The sequence below is a fragment of the Canis lupus genome, chromosome 14 (genome assembly GCF_003254725.2).
Source record: "Canis lupus dingo isolate Sandy chromosome 14, ASM325472v2, whole genome shotgun sequence".
Lineage (NCBI taxonomy): Eukaryota > Metazoa > Chordata > Mammalia > Carnivora > Canidae > Canis > Canis lupus.
The window spans coordinates 20,607,924-20,630,498 of NC_064256.1; the positions used below are offsets into that span (position 1 = coordinate 20,607,924).

At 38.7% G+C, this 22,575-nt stretch overlaps 2 protein-coding genes across 3 annotated transcripts in view; one reads left to right on the forward strand and one right to left on the reverse strand.

The window, feature by feature from the left end:
* Positions 1 to 345: 345 nt before the first annotated feature.
* Positions 346 to 13,599, reverse strand: PDK4 (pyruvate dehydrogenase kinase 4). Its single transcript, XM_025471304.3, has 11 exons — positions 13,387 to 13,599; positions 12,261 to 12,402; positions 10,777 to 10,848; positions 9,834 to 10,018; positions 9,582 to 9,668; positions 9,053 to 9,130; positions 6,781 to 6,857; positions 4,888 to 4,986; positions 4,594 to 4,704; positions 4,169 to 4,282; positions 346 to 2,566 (listed from the first exon to the last, which is right to left on the reverse strand). The coding sequence occupies exons 1-11, from the start codon at positions 13,514 to 13,516 to the stop codon at positions 2,423 to 2,425; spliced, it is 1,239 nt and encodes a 412-aa protein (XP_025327089.1). The 5' UTR covers positions 13,517 to 13,599; the 3' UTR covers positions 346 to 2,422.
* Positions 13,600 to 14,188: 589 nt separating this feature from the next.
* The window catches only part of DYNC1I1 (dynein cytoplasmic 1 intermediate chain 1), a 440,266-nt gene continuing 431,879 nt past the window's right edge, over positions 14,189 to 22,575 (forward strand). The window contains exons 1-2 of one of the 2 annotated variants that reach the window (XM_035698496.2): positions 14,189 to 14,318; positions 14,925 to 15,075. The gene's annotated coding sequence lies outside the window, so the exon portion shown is untranslated. The remainder of the gene's footprint in view (positions 14,319 to 14,924; positions 15,076 to 22,575) is intronic. The other variant, XM_049093605.1, reaches the window with a different exon arrangement.

Sequence of the window (22,575 nt, forward strand, 5' to 3'; positions counted from 1 at the left end):
ACCAAGGGAAACTTAAAGTTTACCCCAAAAATGTACAGAATGTATACATTGCAAAAATGATTATGGAATATATTCAATATATTCATGTAGATTAATACACTGTGTACTATGTGATGTGCTATTGAAGCATACACAAGAAAGCAAAGAAGAACTGCAAATTTCTGCTATAAAGTACTTATCTTTTGTTTAAAAATCAAAATTTTAAGTTGCTTTTAATACTTTTATAAAAGGCTATACCCAATATATAGATGAATGAGATTTATATGTAAAGTGAGGAAAATGTTTACCTCAAATTTTTCTTAGTAATTTGCCATCTATTTGAGAAATGAATTTCAAAAGACTATGTTTCCTGTTGTAATAAAAATATTTATTATAAAAATGGTTACATCTCTGTACATAGAGACAAAAACACAATTTATACATCAATAACTTAAGTGGGCCTGAACATTCAGTATCCATCTGCTAGAATCCTAAAGTTCTTCCATAGATTTCACAAATACCAATGTAGACTATTTCTGTATTATAGAACTCTATTTATACAGTATAGTTGATGTTACTGTGATATTAACATTTCTTTTTCTCTAGTATTTCAAAGACAGTTCACAGTGTTTGGATTAATTAATCAACTGCTTTAAATCTTTGGTAAATACAAGTATTTACATGCAAAATGTTTAAAATTTCAGTAAAAACTGAAAAGTCAAATAATCTATTGCAAATAATTTTGTGTAATTGATAAATGCATGAGTCAGAGTCCCACCATCAAGAAAAGTCATTACCTAGGACTTCTCATGATAAAGTCTGACATCCATAATAAATCATTTCAGGCCTTTATGGCCACTACAGAAAGCACCACAATTCTAGACCACAGCAAAATTAAACACAAATGTTAAATTCTACATATACAAACATAAACAGTACTTATTATTTTACAATGCAGAAAATTCTAGGTTTTTTCTATATCCCAATTTACCTACCAATTTGTCACAGATGAGATTATCTCATAAAAGACTATTACCTTGCAAAAGTGAGGGAACTATTTAAAGAAGCCATTCTGTTTTTAAAGACCAATTCATCCTCTTGCCAGTAATTTAGCTATGAAAATATAGATCATTTCTTAAAATAATTTGTGGGGGTGGGGGGGGGAAGCAAGATGCCTGTCTTCTGTTTCTTTCTTCCCTCTTCCTTCCTTCTTTCTGTTTTTCTCTTCCTTCTGTGAGAGTGATGTGCTAGACCGGCCTGTCAGCCTACAGATTATATCAAAGTCCCCAAAAGTTCCATACGCATTACAACTTTCATTTATCATCCCTCAGTCTCAATGATTCAAATGAAAGCAACCTGGAATGAAAACCTCTTACTCCCAGGCTGTTTGTTAGAAATATCCCAAGAAGTATTTAAGTTTGAATGTTCTTGAATCACTTGATAATTAGGAATTATTTTTATGGACATGTTAATGCAGGAGTGTAGAGAATATAATTACATGTATCAAAAATATACCTTTTTAAGCCTAGAAAAGGAATGCCATCATTGGATTACCACCATTGCAGGGGAGTGAACAGCCCCTCCTACTGAGTTAGGTTCTGAATGTATAGTTTCTTTCCCTAACATTGGTTTTTCCAATGTACATTTCATTTATAAACAAAGTAAGGCGAAGAGAGTTTTGCTATCACTTTGGCAATTCTTCTCTCCCTCCAACTGCCAACATCCTCAATTCAGTGCATATTTTAAAACTCACCCAAGACTAGGCAGGCACCTGGCAATAAGTGTTCACTTATTATATGAAGTGTAAACAGGAAAGCAGCATAATGAAGATACGGTATTTATCAGAAGAGGCTTTCTTCTGAATTTCCAAAACGTTTTGACTCATTCCTCCCTCACTCAAATAACATACAAAGTAAATGTTATTTAGTCACCAGCTTTTCCTCCCTAGAGAACACAGAAATACAAGAAATGTACCTTTACATACATTTCTAATTACAGAGCATAAAGTAAGCCCTAACCCTTTGATGTCAGGGAAATACTGGCATATTGACACTCGATATGCAATAAATACCATTATCTCATGCCATCAATCACAGGCCTAAAATATCAGTCTATTGAAACTGCTAGCTTATATCTTTACTTCGTTCCCATTCTTGTCGATAAAGACAGGGCAAACTGAAGCTTTTCCTGCTTCAGGATCTGATAGAAGCTTGTACGTTATGCTAAGTTTAAAGACCTAGAGAGCTGGCCATCTGTTAACACCTACATTACACTCTCCTGGGTCCGAGGAACGGGCTTCGTTCCTTCTTGCACCACTGTTCCCAACAAGGAGTCTTTGTTGCTTTTGTTTGTTTTTGAGGAAACGAGTTCACACACAAACATTCAGGAAGCAGCACTGGCTTAGACCCACTTTGATCCCTTAAAGTGTCCTGAGTGTCCACTTTCACAGAGCCACTTTCCCCTTTGCCAGATTCTTTGGTTCCTTGCTTGGGATACACCAGTCATCGGCCTCGATGCTCATTTGATAATGTTTGAAGGCTGATTTGTTAAAGACTGGGAGTTTTTCTACAGACTCTGAAGATAAAGCCTGAAAAGAAGAGAGGGAAGAAAAAAATCAACCCAAAGAAATTCTTCATGGCATAATTTGTACTTGATGTGATCATTCAGAAGAAAGTATTCAAACATTCAAATACATCCCTTTAATTGATTCAATAAGAAGAGCACACCATACATAGCTGATGGTACGCTAGACAGTGTATAAAAAAAAAAAAAAAACTAAAACCAAATATTATTTCTACCCTCTAGAGGCTGAGATAGTATATATACAACTATAAATTGAGGAACAGAATTTGTCTTCAATGTTTACACAGGTCCCTTGTTTGGATATTGCTGATGTGATAGAACTGAAGAACAAAGCTATTCTTTATTTACAAAAACCTTTGTATCTGTGATATAGAGTTCTAACCTGATGCTATTAATTTATTAAAGTCTGATAATAGAAATCTGTGATCTCTTAATCTTTCCCAGTACTTCGAAGACTTTCTATAAGATGAATACGTTAACTATTTCAGATAGTCCAAGGCCTCTGAGCAAATAATTCCTTTGCACATAATGAGAGCCTACGAGCTTCACATTTTAGATACTAATGTCTGTAAATACATTTCAGTCAAAACAGCTGCAAAATGATGAAAAATCAGGACAGTGACCTTAACAAATCACATTGAAGCTTTTATCAGAAATAGAAAAACCATGTACCAAATTTTAAAGTTTAACTAGGAAATGTCAGATTGTCCCATTGCTAGCTTGTGAGCAGTTAGCTTTTCCTTCCCTGGATTTCTACTAAGGTCAGCTGAAGGTCTGAAGTATCTTGGTATCAGTTGTTTTCTAGGCTGGAACATAATTAGCATCTATTTCCCATGAGTTTAAATAAAATGATGGTACAGCTATTCTCACAAATGCCAAAAGGTGTTGGTTTAAAAAATTCACGTGAACATCTCCTTATGTGGAAACTAATATGTTTTATGAGAAACAATTTGGCTTCGCTTGAAGCAGGTGTCCTGGCCCCACTTCCGATTGGTAAGTAACCATATTAAATATTATTAAATAGTATGTCTATGCATATCAAACAGAAAATGAAATGGGGATCCCTGGGTGGCGCAGTGGTTTGGTGCCTGACTTTGGCCCAGGGCGCGATCCTGGAGACCCGGGATCGAATCCCATGTCGGGCTCCCGGTGCATGGAGCCTGCTTCTCCCTCTGTCTATGTCTCTGCCTCTCTCTCTCTGTGACTATCATAAATAAATAAAAATTAAAAAAAAAAAAGAAAATGAAATGACTTTTGGTCATTATTTGCATTAGTTTAGTTTGAGGTATTCACTATGGACCATGGAACTGAGGTCCGGAAAAGAACTGCTTTCAGAATTACTGTTTCAGGGCATCTTGGGTGGCTTGGTTGGTTGGGTGCCTGACTCTTGATTTTGGCTCAGGTCATGATCTCAGGCTTGTGAGATCAAGCCCTACATCAGGCTCCATGCTCAGCCAAGAAGAGTTCTCTTTCTCTCTCTCTCCCTGTGCCCCTTCCCCCACTTGCATGGACTCTCTCTCTCTCAAATAAATTTATAAATAAATTAATTAATTAATTAAATCTTAAAAATAGAAATATTATTATTTCTACTGGGTTGAAAGGATACCTTTAAGTAGATGACGGCATCTGTTCCATATCCTGACATAGAGTAGAGATTCAGATCTCCTTGAAAGTACTTGGCATAGAGACGAGAAATTGGTAAGCCATAACCAAAACCAGCCTAGAGGGAAAAGATCAGTTACTGGCAAAGAAGTGGACATGATCATTGAAATACAAAATGTAAGAAGGAGTTATTATCCTCCCTGCTGCTGATGTTCTTGAACCCAGATAAGTATTTTCTACTTCCAATCAGAGACCTCTCATAGAATTGTTTCACTGTCTTCAGCTTGCTTTATCATGCTTTCTCATACCCCCTACCCCCTGCCCAATTTAACTAAATTGAGTAGCTTGACTAAATACTTCCTTGTACTCCTTTGCTTTACATTTATAACTAGGTGGCTGGGGTGAACTTGGCCATCTAATTGGTCTTACCAAAGGAGCATTCCGGGAATTATCCATCACAGGCGTTGGTGCCGTGGAGTATGTGTAACTAAAGAGGCGATCAATGATCCTCAGGGGAACACCACCTCCTCTGTCTGAAATCTTAAACAGTACAAACCAAAGCCAAGCATTAAAAACAAGGTACATTTGTCTATATTTCCTTTATTTAAAAGTCACCTGATGTCCATGACTTTGATCTGTTTCTCAAAGCGGAGAGCTTTATTATTATTGACACTTTTTTAGTTTTCTCCAGAGAGACTCAAAAGAAAAACAGAGAATGGTTACCTTAATTGTAAGATCTTCTTTTCCCAAGACAACAATCACTTCAATTGGTGTAAGGGAAGGCCAATTTTCCTGGTGTTCAACTGTTGCCCTCATTGCATTCTAAAGAAATCAAAACCATAAGGAATTCAACGGCAGAAGAATGAGAAACAATAAATAACTGTTTTTTATGTTTAAAATAAAAGCAGCACAGAGGGTAATTCAAAGTTCCTATTTTTTTTTAAGTTAGTAGTAAAACAGCTCTGTAAATAGCCATTTATGAATGTGTCATGCAGGATGTATAATGAAAAATATTCATTTACCATGTAATATAGCTCCTGGGAGTAATGTCTAATGGAAAAACAATTCTGCTAGCTGTCAAGTTCTTATTTGTAAGCTTAATTTAAATGTAGAAATTGGTTTTTATAGTCCATTTCCTGGCTCTCTCTTTTCTGTCTTTCCATTACATTTTACATCCAAGCACCAAAGACTATTACATAACAAATGAACAGTGAATCATTGAACCAATTTATTGGCTTTTATAAAACTTGCCAGGAAAGGTTGTTACTATTTAAAAGGATAGTAAATAATTCTAAATTAAATTTCAATTTGCATTGGTTATCATCTTAACTTTTACCAATGATGGCAAAATAACTGTAGGAATTGGACCATTCAATTTAAAAATAAATGAAATCAATGAAAAAGTATCTTTTGTCCTTTAACAGAGAAGAAACTCAAACAAGTTTTCAGACAACTGGGTGCGTCTCACACAGATAAAGTTTTGGTTTATTTCACATGTTTTCCTCTCTAACCTCCTTGTGGTACATTATCTGCTTTCTGGTTTCTATATAATACTAAGTTCTAATCATTAGCTGAAGTAAAAGAAAAAAGATCAGATGTCTGTAGTATAATCAATACCTCATTGCATTAACATTAGAATAAGGTAGGAAATAGTAAATTCTGAGAAAAGCTACATCAGAATTAGAGGTAAATTTCTCTTTTTTTAGGCTTCCTCCCCCAGGAGTCCAAGAGACTCTTGGAAAGCATCATGAAGTGTCAGAAGGTTTTCTTTTTTTGGTGTAAGTACAGTCTTAGTTTGGTCTTAGAACACAGGACAGATTTGCTTCTTGGTACCTGGCTATCCCAGACTAGTAACATTCACATCCTTTGTGAGCTTGTTAGAAATGCAAATTCTCAGATGTACAGAATCAAAATCTCTAGGCCAGAGCCTAAGAGTAAGTGTTTTTAACAAGCCCTCCAGGTGATTCCAATGCATACTGAAGTTTGAGAAGCACTGTCACAGTCTTGCTATGGAAAGTGTGGAGTGTGGACCAGCAGCATCACCTATGGGCTTATTATTACAAATTCTAAGCCCCAGGACCCATCCCAGCCACACTGAATCAGAGTTTACATTTTAACAAAACCCCAGGTGATTCATATGCACATTCAAGTTGATCTTGGAAGGAAATGACTGACTTCTGAGTATATTCTAAACTCAGGTTGGAGCCCTGCCACCTGCAGAAACTCTGGACCTGAGCATTGGGATTTGGAGCTGGACCATCCTATGGGGGTGGAGGTAACAAGGCCCCATTCACTGAAGCATTCACCCCCTGACCTTCCTTAACAAATGCATGAATGACTAGTGCTTTGTTGGACACCTGAAGAAATAATAAGAACAGGTAGCATTAAGACATCGTGAATCATATTGCACATTCTCAAATATGTGTTGATGCTCTAATGAACTGCATGTGCCCTTTCAAACATTAACTATAGCTTCTTTCTATTAGGAGCACTAAAGTGTGTTTGGGAGAAGACAGTGAAGCTCCCATTCAGCGGGAAATGATAAAGGAAATAAAAATGTAACATGTGAATTAAAAAAAAAACAACCCAAATTGCAATCACTGTGAAGTGTCATACCTTGAATAGTTCAAAGAGCATATGATGAAGGTGAGAAGGTACATATACAATGTGAATTGGCTGGCCTGGAAATTTTCCTAGAAAAAAATTTAGACTCACTTAGAACTGGTAAATATTTCATTAAAATATTTGATATTTTATCAATATTTTATCAATATCTATTTGATTAATAGATACTCCTTATTCCTGAGATTAGAATATTCCCCATCTTCCTTTCCTCTGAAATTCTACCCTAGACCCTTTTCTTTTAAACAGTAAACACAACTGGCTTATTTTCAAAATGCTATTAGGGTTGTTGCCTTGTGCTCTATGATTAATTTTTGCATTTCTCTACAAATGTATAAGGTCAGATGAAGTGTGTGACAGGGTACTATAAATTAGATTAGGTGGATTATTTGTTTCTGCTTTCAAAACTTTTATACTGAGGTATTTCAGAGTTAAAATCATACATTTTAAGAAAAAAGAAAGAGTTAACGTGTCCATAGAATAATACTGAAATTAATGTTAGGTATAATTTTCATATTTTGTGGGAAAATAACACATTTAAAATTCTTGATTTTTATCACCCAAACATTAAATCTTAGGGGCTAAATATGCTTACATTTCACTGAGAGGCAAAAGAAAACAGAAACAAAAACCTCATAATATTGTTTGAGAAGAAAAATAAAAGTATTATTGTTTGGTGTCCCAGGCCTTGGCAAAGTTTGAATCAGAAAACAGAAGGCCTGGCCCAATTCCCTCCTTATTTTATCAAACAGTTCAAGCAGTTTATCTACAAGTATTATGCAACAATGCTGTTAATGCTTAGAGTTCTTTTTCAACCTTTATTTGTATTCTTATTTTTAATTTAGCAATTATATTTACATATTCCCAATCCACGAGTTAGAGTACTTTTAATCTGAGCAACTTAATTTTAACTGTCCTGCTTTGAGAAGCACTATGGGAGAAGATTTAAAAAGTGCCTTGCATTCATCATATTATCACTTCAACGTGGGAAGACCCTATTTTTTCAGTTACCCTGGATCTGAAGCCACTGAAGTATGGTCTGCTTCCAAAACAGTGGTGCATACTTACAGAACAGTTAAATTTTTTTTTTGTAATTCAAAAATATTTTTATTTATTTTTTATTTTATTTTTTTAAAGATTTAATTTATTTATTCATGAGACACACAGAGAGACACAGAGAGAGAGAGAGAGAGAGAGAGAGAGGCGCAGAGACACAGGCAGAGGGAGAAGCAGGCTCCATGCAGGGAGCCCCATGTGGGACTCGATTCCAGGTCTCCAGGACCACACCCTGGGCTGAAGGCAGTGCTAAACCACTGAGCCACCCAGGCTGCCTAACTTAAAAATATTTTTTTAAATTTATTTTTATTTTTTATTTATTTTTTAAAAATATTTTTTTATTTTTTATTTTTTTTATTTTTTTTAAATATTTTTAAAAGAACATTTAACATGAGATCTACCTTCTTACTAATCTTGCGTAACTGAAATTTTATATCCATTAAATAGCATTTTAAAATAAAATATCGGGGATCCCTGGGTGGCTCAGCAGTTTAGCGCCTATCTTTGGCCCAAGGGCGTGATCCTGGAGTCCCTGGATCTAGTCCCACATGGGGCTCCCTACACGGAGCCTGCTTTTCCCTCTGCCTATGTCTTTGCCTCTCTCTCTCTCTCTCTCTCTGTCTCTCATGAGTAAATAAATAAAATCTTTAAAAAAATAAAAAATAAAATAAAATAACCCATTTACCCCAGCCCCCAGCCTCTGGCCACCACCATGCTACTCTCTACCTCTCTAAGTCTACTTAACATATCTCAGATAAGTAGAATCACACAGTATTTGTCCTGTGACTGCCTTATTGCTTACAGTACAATTTGAAGTGTTTTTGTTTCCAGGTCTCATGAGTAACTTCTCTAGGAGGCTATTTCTGCTACCAAGTGGCTCCTCCTACTTCTGGCCTCCCTGACTCTCATATTCTGCAATAAGCTATCTTTCTTTGATCTAGGACACTGGAACTCATGCTACTCTAAATCTTAAATTGTTTGTTCAAACCTTGCCTCTTTATGAATCATCATTAGCAACTGAATATGCTCAAACTGGAACTCTGCAATGGAGATCAAGAGAACCTTGGCTTCAAAAAAGAAGCATACAAATTCTAGACAAGTTCAGAAGGAAGAAAAGGAATGCAGGAGTTGCTTTGTATTTACAAGAAGTAATTATACTGGGAGAACAGTGAATTTTCCATAGATTAAAATATTTTTTTTTATTGCTTACCATTCACTTGTGTGAGCTTTAATTCTGGAGACGTTAAATAATACTGGTCACAAAGCATCTTCGAACACTCAAAGGCATCTGAAATAGAAGGGTTTTTTTTTCATAATGATGAAATGAGTTTATGCCAAGTAAAATTTTCATGTGATCATCAGTGTGCGTACTACCCTTAATTTAGAATGTTCATTAGAGTACAGATTCACCTGTATGAAAAAATATCTCTTTAATATTTTATTGAAGAAAAAATTAAGACAGTGTTGATGTTATAGGGGTGGCGATAGGAATATGCACACTTCAAAGATTAAATAGAACATAGAACAATAAGGCCATTACTGTATGGATTTTTTAATTTTATTAATGAATGTTTAAACCCCTGACTCTCAAAAGCAAAGGATCTTCATGACAGTATTTATAAAAACATAAACTGGAACACTCTGGATATAAATTCATTCACAAAGTCACCTCAACTATAGATATGTCAATCATACAGTGTACATTTTCAATAAGGGAAATGCAGAAATCTAGAAATTACCTTGGACCACGGCTGCCACATCACAGCTTGGATCAATGCTTCCAATGTGAGTTGGGTTGCCTGTCTCTGAGTCACTGAATATAAGAACTGTTGAAGAATAAAAACAAAAGATGTCATAAAAACTAGGATAATAATGATTAAAACTACCATTGAAAAAGAATGTGAACCCCTGAATAATGAAACATCTGGTTGGGGTATGGCTGATATTCTATACCCATCTCAGTATATCATGACCATGATGAGCTAACTTACTATGCTGGTTCATCAGCATCCGGGTAGAAATACGGTTCATGTAAAATCGATCCAAGAAATACTGAAGATTTTGGTTGGTGACTGGATCAACTGTACAGCCATCTTTATATTCTATGATTCCTTGTGCCATTGTAGGAACTACATTGTAGTGTCTATTTCGAACTTTGATGAGAGTATCTGTAAAACTAAGCCAAAACACATTTAGAGTTAGAGAAAGTTCAAGTAAGTTTCATTCACTTATATGCCTTAGATTACTTCAAAGAAGGCTGAAGCTTTTTTTAAGTACCCATCTAAAGAATCAAATGATAAAATGTTTGGATGAAGGTTTATTAAGGTTCTCACTACAGATTCTCCAACTACAATAGAGGAGATAGTATTACAAACAGATTTATTTTGCTTCTCACTTAACATAAAAATACCAGCTTTCTAACTGGTGAATTCATTCTAGGAATTCATTAAGCCTTCTCTTTAAAAAATAATAATTAAAAAATAATTAATATTAAAGATAAGTCTAGAGTGCCATTGTGGAAAAAAACATCAAGATTTCTTCTCAGATTTATAAAAAGATTCTTCTTTCCTATTCTTATAGGGAGAAACTATAAGTTAATCTGAAAGAAAATGTTCTATCTCCAATGACAAAATGACATATACTGATACTATGTCATAGTAAATCTACCTGTGAATCTAGTCATCAGACTAAATGTATACTAAAAATAGATTTCCTTAAAAATAAATCTACACTTGTTCATTCTTAGCATCATTTTCAATGTCATCATTCTTCATCACTTTTAAAAAACCAACAAGTCAAAACTTGTCATTTGTAAGGCAGAGGGTATTTGTTATTCAGAGTTGTGGATCCTTTAATTCATGTCTAAAAAAAAAAATCTTAGGAGTATGTCTGGAAATAGTCAAAGTTTTAGACACTCTAATGCATAAAACTTACTCTGATAATGCTTTCTGGTCTTCTGGGCTTTTCTCATGGAATTCCACCAAATCCATCAGGCTCTGGATATACCTGTAAAGTGACAGGTGTGCTTTAAATTTAAAATTGAATTGTCAGATACAAGTGACTAAATCATTTCAAATGATTGGAAAAGAGAAAGCATTATGTTTAAAATTACAACTTTCCTCCAGCACATTTTTTAGATCTAAAATCAAACCAAACCAACCAAACAAAAAAACCCAAAGCTATGACTTTGACCCTCAAATTTCTAACTTAAAATTTATTTCTTTAATCACTCCAGATTAAGTCATTCCAGTCAGTAGTTTTTGTTTTATCTAGCAAGTGTTTTCTTTTTTTATAGCATTTAGAAACCAACTTTTTTTTTTTTTAAGATTTTATTTATTCATGACAGAGAAAGAGAGAGAGAGAGAGAGAGAGAGAGGAAGGGAGAGGCAGAGACACAGGCAGAGGGAGAAGCAGGCTCCATGCAGGGAGCCCGACATGGGACCCGATCCTGGGACTCCAGGATCAGGCCCTGGGCTGAAGGCGGCGCTAAACTGCTGAGCCACCTGGGCTGCCCCTAGAAACAGCTTTTTAAGAAAAGCTTCCTAATTTTTCCTACTACATTCATAGGTGAAGAGAATTCGTGAAAGCAGCAAATACTATGGATTATGTGTTTGTAACTGTTTAACAATATATACAGTAATATTTACAATTTGATTATAGACTATATAATATTTATAACACATATATATTTCTAGAATCAATGAACAAAAAGCTGTCTGTCAGTAGATTAAGGTGAGGCTCTGGCGAATATCTGCCTCAGTGCATATCCTAGTCCTGTTCTCTGAAAATTTGTTCCTTTGGGTGATCTACCCTCTCCAAGCCTCAGGATCCTTATTTGTAAAATAAGATGACAATAACTGACAATTACTAAGTTCTGGCTTGCGCTAGGTACTGTTTTAAGTACTTTATAATGGATTAGCTCATTTAATTTCACTCACATGAAACTCTTTGAAGCATATACTTTATTTTCCTCAATAGCAGATGCAGGAACTGAGGCATAGCAAATTTAAGATACTTGCTAAGAATTCCACAACTAGGAAGAGGCAGAGGTGGCATTTGAACCCAACGCCTGCTGTTAATTGATTTGTAAGTAACAAAGATTAGACCTTCTAAATAGTAGTCCTTCTATTTCTAGAATAGGATTCCATGTGCAATATCAAATTCTGTCTCTTATTACTTAAAATACAATTATATCATGAAAGTATGTCCTTTTTCAGGGCAAAATGTCTCTTTATAGCTTTATAACTGTCCCTATGATAACTTACCCTAACTTACTAAAAAAAAGTCTTTACATCTTTCAAAAATACTTACTGTTCAGACCACCCATTTCCAAAGATGATGTTAATGTATTATAAGAATTCATACTCAGATACTTGTCTTAAAAATAGAGACTGTTTCAGAATGGGTTCACCACTTACCAGCTTTTAACTAACTGCACCGAAGAGGTATTGACTAATCGATCAGGGAGGATATCAATTTCCTTCAGGATATTGGCCAGCCTCACAGGCAATTCTTGTCTCAAAAATGCAAAAGAAGTTCTTTCACATGCATTTTCTGTACCTGTAATAAATAATATTTATTTAGTTTTTGAAAAAAAGTAGATCTGAATCATACACTTGAGTAGCATTAGATATCCAATATCGAACACATACACATATCATTAAATTATAGTTTCACCCTCAGTTGGGTTACTCTTTATAATAAGAAGTATCTCCTCCTTCATGGTCTTTTTCTTTACTGTCTTTTTTTTTTTTTTAAAGGACCAATATGAGAATTATTGTTTCCTTTTTGGGGGGAAGAGGATTCACTTCCATTAAGTCAGAATGTCCCACAGCTGTCAACACCACAATGTCCACCAGACAACATCGTTCAGAGGGTTCTAGATACGAAATTGAAGTAGAAGGATAAGACAGTGGGTAAGAATCGTGATATTTCCACATTAGTGATAAATATCATCACATTTAAATTCTTGAAATATTCCTTTTAAGACCGCTGCAGAAGGTTTGTAAACATTTCTGGCAGTAAGGCAAATATTCAGAAAATCATACTGGCAAAGAGACAAAACTGTTAACAATGCAGATGAATGTACCCTGTCAACAAGTGGAAGGTGGCTAAGCGATAAAATCTCACTTAATTTGAGGCTGCTTTATAACATTAAGAATCCTCTCCAAAAAAAGTATATAATGTTGTGAAGGAGGGGATAAAGGTTTTAATTCATTGTGATATGGTGGCTCAAAGCAAGAAAAGTGTTTTGACTGGAAGCTTGCACGGAAATAAGAGCTCAAACCATCCAGCATCAGTGGGTCAGCAAGCGGCCTTGACCTGTAGGTGCAAACTGTGAGAAATAAGGCAGCTAGCTCTAGGCCAGGGTAAGGCGCCCCGGCGTCGAGGGTTCAGGGTTGAGGGCTCTCCTGCAGGTTTCCGACAGCAGGAGAGCAGCGTCCAGGTATCTTAAGCGGTTGGCCCCGCCCCCCCGCCCGAGGGCTCAGAGTTGGGGCGGCTCCCCAGCCCCGGCGGCCCGCCCGACCTCCCTCCCCAGCTCACCGAAGTCCAGGAGCTGCTTCATGGACAGCGGGGACGGGCTGTAGCGCGAGAAAAGCTCGACCTCGCGGGGGACCACGCTGGCCGCGCTCAGCGAGCCGGCGCTGCGCATCACGAAGCGGGCCGCCTTCATCTCGACGCCCACCGCGACGGGCAGGCGCTGGGGCCGGGGACGCTCCGAGGCCGAGGAAAGCTGCGGCGGGGGCCGGCGCGGGGCGGCGCGGGGCGGCGCGGGGCGCGTCTGGGCAGGGGGCGCGGGAGGGCCGGCTCGTGCGCCCGGCCTGGGCTGCCTGGGCTGCGACTCCGGGGCGCTTCCGAGTGGAGGAGCCGGCAGTGAGGCCGAGGAGCTGCGAGGGGCCCGACGCTCAGGTTCGCGTCTGGCCACGACCCGCCGCCTCCCGGGGTTTTATTGGTTTCCCCGCACGCTCCCCCCGGCCCCGAAGGGGCGGAGTCACCGGGACTTGGAGCCGCGTCCCGGCGGCGGCCGCGCCAATCAGCTCAGATAAAGAACTTTGGGCCCCGCCCCCGGCCGCGGGTCCCGTGGGTGGCGGGACCTGGCGCGGCGGCCCGGGGCTGTGAGGGGTCAGCCGGGGGCGGAGGAAGGTGAAGCGGGCATCTGGGGTACCGGAGCTCGAGATTAGCCGCTTGGGACCCGGGCCTGGGACGCGTGGGCTGGGGGCCCGCCCAGGCTCGTCCTTGTTTACGAACGAGAGACTGTGTCAATGTCACGCATTCCCGACTAGAAACTATTTCCAAGAATCTGAACTCCGGGATGTCATTGGTCCTCGCCCAGAGCGGGCTTTTACAGTAGCCAATCAGCTGCATTCAAAGGTATGAGCTTCTCCGCCATTGGACAGTCAGAGAAGCAGCCTAACCATCTCTAGTGTTTTCTCCCTGAGCGAACAGGACAAGGCAGGAACTGGAGGTTCCTTTAGGTAAGACTTAGGCTTGAGTAACTGACCCAAATACATTTACTTTTTTTTTTTACCCCCTGTGGCCATAAAAGGCCATCAATTTGGTTTTCTCCAGTAATATAGTCTCCTCTTTGGGTTTGACTCTGTTAATTAAAAGCAAAGTTATGAAGGGATCAGTTTGTCAGTTTAACTCCCTGCCCTCTACCATCAGAGAATTTATTCACTCTGACCTCAATCCAAAATATAGAATGTCCTCAATCCAAATCTTTGCCTAAGATGGTCTTTTCTACTCTTAAATGTCTGGCACGAAGTATATGTTGCAAGCGATCTTTCCTGATTGCCTCTCCTCCATCCCTCTTCCTAATGGCCTTTTTTCACCTAGGACATGATATTGTAGCTATTTATGTTACTGTATTCTCCTCTCTGAACTTCTTTCCCTGAAAAAGATCAAGGTTGGGACCAAGTCTGATGTATCCTTGTGATTCCTTCCTTGCTTTATCACTATTCAATCTTAAACAGTTGTGGGAACTTGGGGGCAGCCCTAAATTGCATCTACACTTGGAAATAGGTTTGATAACACTATGATTTGTGTGTGTGTGTGTGTTATTTTTTTTAAATTTTTTTTAGCAAGTGGGGACATGGGGCAGAGGGAGAGAGAGAGAATCTTAAGCAGGCCCTGAACAGCATGAAGCCGGACATGGGCCTCAATCGCATGATGCCCACATCATGACTTGAGCTGAAATCAGGAGTTGGATGCTCAACCAACTGAACCACCCAGGTACTCCTATGATTTGTGTTCTTGTACTATGAATCCTTTATTACCTATTTGCATAGCTTAATGAAGCAAGAAAAAAGAAAAACAAAACAAAAAATGTGTACAAGAAGCCAAACAATGAAATGAAACTCTCTCTGATGAAGCAAGTAAATTTAAGGTAAAAATCCCACACACACATTTTTCCTCCCTGGATTACATCCTAAGAAAAGAAATAAAGCAATGCACTTGCTTTTCTTTCCATGTGTGTGGGATCTAGAATAGGCAATTGTGTATATTATAAAGAATTATACTCTTTAATTTGCAGAGAAAAGGCAATGGAAATGATGTATTACAAGTAGGTCTAAATTAGGAAAGCCCCACTGAGTGCTCTCTTGGCTTACCCCAGACTATTTCCCTTCGTGTTGCGGGATGACTAAAGATCAGGGGAAGTCATATGATATTCACAGAGATGGCTCAGTGCTAAGTGTGTACGGAGGTCACCAAACTTTTGTCTCCATGTCATCCCATCCAATAATATTTCCCGGGTTACTCTCACAGTGCATTACATTCTCCAACGTCATTTCTCTATGATGGAAACTGTTATAATTGGCAACGTTTATGATAACTGGGCTGGAATAGCCAGGTAAAGTTGTTTACACAGTTGGCTAAGACACTATGTATTACCATGATTAGAGAGTGACCTGGAAAGACCGTGACACTTGTATTCTCTGGCTGGCCAGAGATCTTGGAGGCTATTCAGTGGCTATGGAAGTATGGCAAAGGGAATTATTGTCTGGGGGCAATGGGTATGGACAGATTTGTGCATTCATTCAAGTAAAGGCAAACCAGAGGACTATCAAATGAATTGGTGCTAATGAGCAGCGGGGAGTACCCAAGTTTCCCCCTTGTACACAGTGCTGAACACAGCACCCCGGCTTGAGGCACCTGATTCCTGAAATTTTCAAGAGTATGCTTACCTCGCATCAAGTTAACTATCTAGCTTGCCTAGCAAAATCTGATAACATAAGGTCACTGGTAGTGACACTTTTGCCAGAGGGTTGGACATGTCTAATTTTACAAATTGCTTCAAGACCCTTAAAAAGATGCCTTTTCAATCTTTTCACCTCTAGGAATATATGTATATCTCAAGAACTTCAAAAGCCATGATGGATGGAAGCAAGAGAATAGTTGTGTGTATTGTAGAGTATATATGTGTGTGTGTGTGTGTGTGTGTGTGTGTTTGTGCGTGTGTGTATAATAGAATATATATAGAATATTTAAAGTTAAAAATTAACAACAGACTTGGAGAAATTACTTACAAAATATGTAAGAGAAAAATGACTAGTTTTTGTTTTGTTTTGAGAAAAATGACTAGTTAAGAAATGGCTGTTTCAGCAGGGAGCAAAGTTAGTCATGATGTATTCTCTCCTGGAGGTTATAGATAATAGGCAGGAGCTACCTTAGATTTAGTAGGCAAGAAAGGTCTCTCTGAGGAAGTAATAATTATAGGAGATTGAGGAGCCTTCTTTTGGGGAGTGAGAAGGGAATATTGGTGAAAGCATAATGGCAAAGAGATTGGGGAAAAGAAGGCTTAAATCACCATTTGGTCTGTGATATTTCTTATAATTGGTATTTTTAGAGGCTACTAGATGCCAGGAGCTGGACTAGATGCTTTGGTTGGTGTGAAAATATCTTCTTTCATGTATCTCAGACTCAGTGGATGATGGAAAATAATGGCTAATTTTTAAAAAAATTATTCATGGGATTTTCATTTAATCCCCAGAGCAAAAAAATTACAACTAAACGCCTTTAAAGACAGTTTATAGAAGAGATTTTTTAAAAAAGATTTTATTTATGTATTCATGAGAGACACAGAGAGAGGGGCAGGCTCCCTGTGGGGAGCCCGATGCGGGACTCGATCCTGGGACTCCAGGATCACGCCCTGAGCCAAAGGCAGACTCTCAACTTTTGAGCCACCCAGGCATCCCTATAGAAGAGATTTGATCAATGTGTCATGTTGATGGTGATAATAATGCTGCTCAGGAAGGATTTTAGAGGAAGGACTATGTTGGGGGATGAGGAAATGCCTCCTCTGAGAACTGGCTTTGGGAATGAATTGAGAAACATGAGCGAGATTTTAGCAAATTACTGATAGTGAGGAAGGATGTCTAAGGCCGAGCAAAAGCACAGATGTAGGAGCTAGAGATATGGAGAAATAATGACTACTCCATCTGGAGTACCCATAGGAAGAAGGACATGAAGGAAGCCTGGGTGGCTCAGTGGTTGAGCATCTGCGTTTGGCTCAGCACATGATCCTGAGTCCAGGGATTGAGTCCCGCATTGGGCTCCCGTGGGGAGCCTACTTCTCCCTCTGCCTGTCTCTGCCTATCATGAATAAATAAATAAAGTCTTTAAAAAAAAGAAGTAGATGAGAGCTTAGGGTTATATCCTAAAAACCTTAAATGCTGGTATGAGGACTTTGAGATTCCTGAGGTAGGCAACATGGAACTCTTGGAGCTCAAACTTGTTAGCAGTTAAACAATTCAATGCAATAAAACTTCATTGAATACCTGTTATGTACCAGACACTATGATAGGTACTAAGGACATAAAGATGAAAAAAGCGTAGGCTCTGTCTTCAAAGACAGGAAAAAAACATGTAAATAATCTAAAGAAAACATACTGTGATATCTATAAGGTGTGTGTGTGTGTGTGTGTGTGTGTGTGTGGCCAGGGGTCCAGGAAGACTTCCTTGGAGGAGGTAACTCATCTGAGTTACAAAGATTGAAAAGAAGTTCATAGGCACACGTAAAGGAAAGGTGTTGGGACAATGGGAGAGAGAAGGAAAAGGACCATTTTATTTGTGGACTCCTCAGCTCTTGTCAAACCCAAGAAGGAAGAATGAAAAGAAAAAGTTCTGTGATGTTCTAAGCTTGTACTACGGGGAGGGAGTGACTTCATTAATAGAAGCAGAGAAGTCAAAGGGTCAGGAGGAAAGAGTAGGTTGACTGCAGAGCAGGGAGCACCAATGATGGGTTTGTTTGGGAACACTGTGAGTTAATGTGAAACCACTAGGGAAGCAGTCATGGAAGTGGTTCTTGGGGAAAGGACGGTGAGGATTCAAGGCTGTTAGGCCATTGCTGAGAAGTGCAGATAGATGGGTGAGCCTCTCACCATTTTTTTTTTTTTTACATGAGGCTCCCCTCTTCAACTAGCCTACAAGCTCTAGCTTACTTTTTTTTTTTTTTCTGTGCACAATACTTCTTCTGGAGAAGCCCTTGGTTTCATTCTATGCCTCCTTATACCTACAAAGACTAAAATTCTTCCCCTCACTAAAGCAACACCAAACAAAATAGTTCATTTTTCTGTTTTGGCACCTATAGTTTCAATGTTATCAGGAAAAACAGCAAGTGAATCCTGAAATTAACACATCTTGACTTTTTATAGAAAGACAAGAATTTTTGCTTCAGCCCCAAATATAGGCTGAGCATTCTTTCTCCCCATCCCCTACCCAAAATTTCTTAATTGTGTCTGAATTTTGTGTTGAAAAGCCAGTAAGGGAAGGTGAGCAGAGGAAATTAAAAATTAACTAAAAGAAGAACAAATGTGTGACGAACATATGGAAATATGCTCAAACTAATGAGTGGGTAGGAAAATAAAAAGTAATAAGATAATGCTACATCATAATTCTACTGTCAGATGGCAACTAATGGAAAAGCTAATAACATCTTCTCATGCTGGCAAGTCCTGGGGAAATAGCGTTCTCCTCTACTGTCATGGGAGTGTATAATTGGCAAATATTTTTGGAAGGCAATTGGCAGAATCTGTAAAAACTGTGAGGATAGTCACCACATGTTTCAGCCATTCCACTTCTAGAAACACATCCTAGAGTTTTACCAACAGACAGCGCAAAGATAGACATATGAGATTGTTCATTGCAGTATTGCCTGCAAGAACAAAAGAAGTTTGAAACACGTGTACTCATGAGGGCACGGATAAAAATGAATGACATACTCGCGTGCACTATAATGCCTGCTGTTGGTGGTGAGCCGGCAGTTGGCTTCTAGTGGCCAGTTACGGCACCTCTGCCATCCATGCAGTGTTTCAACTGAGGCCATGCTCTTGCTATGCGGCTTCCAGTGATGGATAAGTACCTGGCCATCTCTCCTCCATGTGGGACTCTGTTAATGGGAGTTCTTTGCTCTGAGGAGCTCTTCTTGGCTCTGGCTTTGTCACATTTGCATTGCGGTGTGAGTCTGTCCCAGCTCAATTCTGCTTCCTATGCCCCCTTTCCCTCCACAGATGTCATATATGCCACACAGTCTGCAAGCTTTCCCTACCCAATATTGCTTCCTCCTTCAGCCTTTCTCAGACCATCTCCCATCCAACCCAGCTGGGAACTCCAGAATGAACATTTCCCATTAGAGGAGTCCTGCACTGGGGAGAGATAGAGATCATTCTCCTGGTCCTTGCATGTACATATAACTGGAATTTAAAAACTTGGCAATTGGCATTTGGAAAAATCCCACATTAGATCCGTGGCCTATGTGGTTAAGAGCTGCCATAGTGGGACGGCCAAGTATAAACCTCTGAAAATGCCCATAACTAAGGTAGCAAATACAAACCAATATGGTATCCTGCTAGGAATGATGGAACTCCATCATTCTAAGTATTTTAAGAGTATTGGTTCCATCATATCTCCACTGAATTCATCTGTAGAAACTGGGTGATTCCTTGAGAATGACTGTAGGCTGTTACAAACCAATCGAGTGGTAGCTCTGCTGTGCCACACATAGTGATTTTGCTAGAGCAGATTAATATGGCTTCAGGTACATATTATACAACCACTGGTTTGGTGAGCATATGCTTTTGTTTCTCCACAAATCCAAAACAAAACCCCAAAACAAAAAACAGACCCTCTTGCATTCCTCTTTCAGCATCTGCTTACCAGAGGACCTAGACTGACATTACCTGTGTTAGAAAATTGTCCTCTATATTTTGGGGTTTTTTTTTAAAGATTTTATTTATTTATTCATGAGAGACAGAGAGAGAGAGAGAAAGTCAGAGACATAGGCAGAGGGAGAAGCAGGCTCCATTGCAGGGAGCCCGCTGTAGGACTCCATCCTGGGACCCCGGGATCATGCCCTGAGCCAAAGGCAGAGGCTCAACCTCTGAGCCACTCAGGCGACCCTGTCCTCTCTATTTTGTTAATTGTAAAACATGTCACAGACCAATGTGTATATAGTAAGGTCTAATTTCTATATAAAAAAATAAAAACTATGTATGTGAATGTGGGTTGATGTATGCATGTAAAGAGACTGGGAAGGAACCATACTCAACATTCAATCATGGTATTGAAGGTATGTGAAGAACTCTCACTTCTTACTTTATATCTCCATATGACATTTTCCAAAGTGCATGACTCTGTGCTTTACACGCTAAAATCAGTAATAGTTCTTGACCAATAAACAACATATAAAATACACTGCTCTAGGAAAGGTTGTTCCCCATCACTTATTTGACCTTTTTTTTGGCCATGATTTCATTACCCCACTAGATCCCCTGCTTCATTACTTCTTTCATTCTCATGGTCCATCATCTTCTTGTTCTTCTGCTGCTTTTGTCTTACTATCTATTAACCAAGAACAGACATGTTATTTTTCCATGTGAGATTTTTTTTCCCCCTGGCTATTTCCCCTGAGATAGTATGCAGTCAGGTCTTCCTAAGCCTGTTCCTGGTGGGATCCCTCTCTACCAGGCTGTCATAACACATCAAGGTATAGCAGTGAACAGTGGCTGTCTGGTTCCACATAGTTCAACTAAATGGCTCTCTGGGCTCTATGTTGTACTCTTGGACCTCAGAGTCTACCTAAACCAGTCCTCACATGTCTCAAGTCCTGATTTAACTCAGGTATGACCTGACATTCCCTCCCCTCAACTCATCTATCTTTGACTAATTTCTTTTCCAGACCGATTTGTGTATTCCCCCAATCTGATTTAGCCTCTCATTCTCTTTGCCTTTCTTCCAAACACTTCCATCTTGCCTTCTGGAACTCAGTGTTTGTCCTCAAACTTCCTGCATCTCCAATTTCTTCTCTGAGTATTCCTTTTATATTCTCATCACAACTTGAGGACACCATGTCTCATAGGACTTCTTAATTGTAGATGGCTTTTCTTCTCAACTCAAAGTATTTCATGGCCTGAAGGCAAGATGGGTGTCATCCTCTTCCCACATCTTGTTTGTTACTTCTGTGCATTCAAAACATTACTATTCCTCCATTCTCCTTTAAAATCACGGACCTCTGAAGACAAGACATAAGACAATACCATCAACTACCTTTTACTGCTGTCCTATATGGAGTACGTGGCTACTTCCTTGGAAGTATGATTCCTGTCATCATTCTTGTTGATTTCAACATCACTGTGAATGATCCACCCATACTTTCATACCCCAGTTCATCAATCTCTTCAAATTATCAATATCTATTCATGGTTCACCAATATCTATCCATTCTCATGACTAAAACCTAGAACTCGGCTTCACAAATAATACCACCACATCCAAAATATGGAAAACAAACATGTCATTCCCTGTAGGCCACCTCCTATGCTCCTACAGTGTTTGACTCAACTCCCAAATTCACTGAGACTCCATTCTGCCTTTTTTCATGCCTTCTCTTCTCTTTTCCCCTTACCTAATGTTGATTCCATGGTTCAATACTGTGATTATATTCTTAGAAAACTCTTAACTTTCTTTTTCACTTACTGAGTGAACCAACCCTAGTTAAGTCATTCTATGTATATAGAGTGTATATAAATTTCAGCCCATAACTGCAAAATATGCAAGTGTTGACGTTTTCTTTTCTTTTGTTTTCCTATAAATCAGATTAATGTCTATTCTGAGGTCTTTAGTTAATATGAGATTTTACGATTCTTTCCCCCAAGGCTGCATCTATGTTCCCAGTAGTTCATATAGGCCCAAAGTATCAAGACAGGTGGACATCTAGTGCTTAGTGTCATCCAATCATGCTAGCATCCATTGAGATGCTTCTCATTGAATCTGCTCCTAGATTGTTGGTTAATGCAAATTGTAGCTCTATTATCCTTCATTCTCATCTAAAAGACCTATTCAAGCCTGGTTCTCTCTTTCTCTGAATGTGTGCTCTTGGGTACATGGACAGAATTTCATTCTGCTATTCCTGAAACATACCAGGCCATAGTCACATATCCCATCCTCCTTAGTGCCCCTTTGTTATGACTATACATATTGGGCTGAAGAAAACTCTAGAAGCTGATTTAGGCCTGTCTGCCTCATTTCTCATGCAGCCATTCTACCCTTGAAATGTTCCTAGGGGTTTGGTGAAGAAAATGAATTTCAAAGGCCTTAGGCCTAGAAGGGATTTGGAAAATAGTTAATAAATGCAATAAATCACATCAAGGTTCCCTCTATTACTTCTCAAACTAAAAGAGATTCTCTGGTTTACAGGTGCAGAAGAGAATAAAAGTTGAATAAAACTTGACAACA

Bases quoted from the DNA above. Each gene is read 5' to 3' on its own strand.
- PDK4 (XM_025471304.3), bottom strand. From the start codon at position 13,516: ATGAAGGCGGCCCGCTTCGTGATGCGCAGCGCCGGCTCGCTGAGCGCG. The intron at 10,849-12,260 runs GTAAGTGGTGAA...GTCACTTTACAG, and splicing joins GTGCAGTTAGTTAAAAGCTG to GTATATCCAGAGCCTGATGG. The intron at 10,019-10,776 runs GTAAGTTTTATG...GTTTTGGCTTAG, and splicing joins GACCAGAAAGCATTATCAGA to TTTTACAGATACTCTCATCA.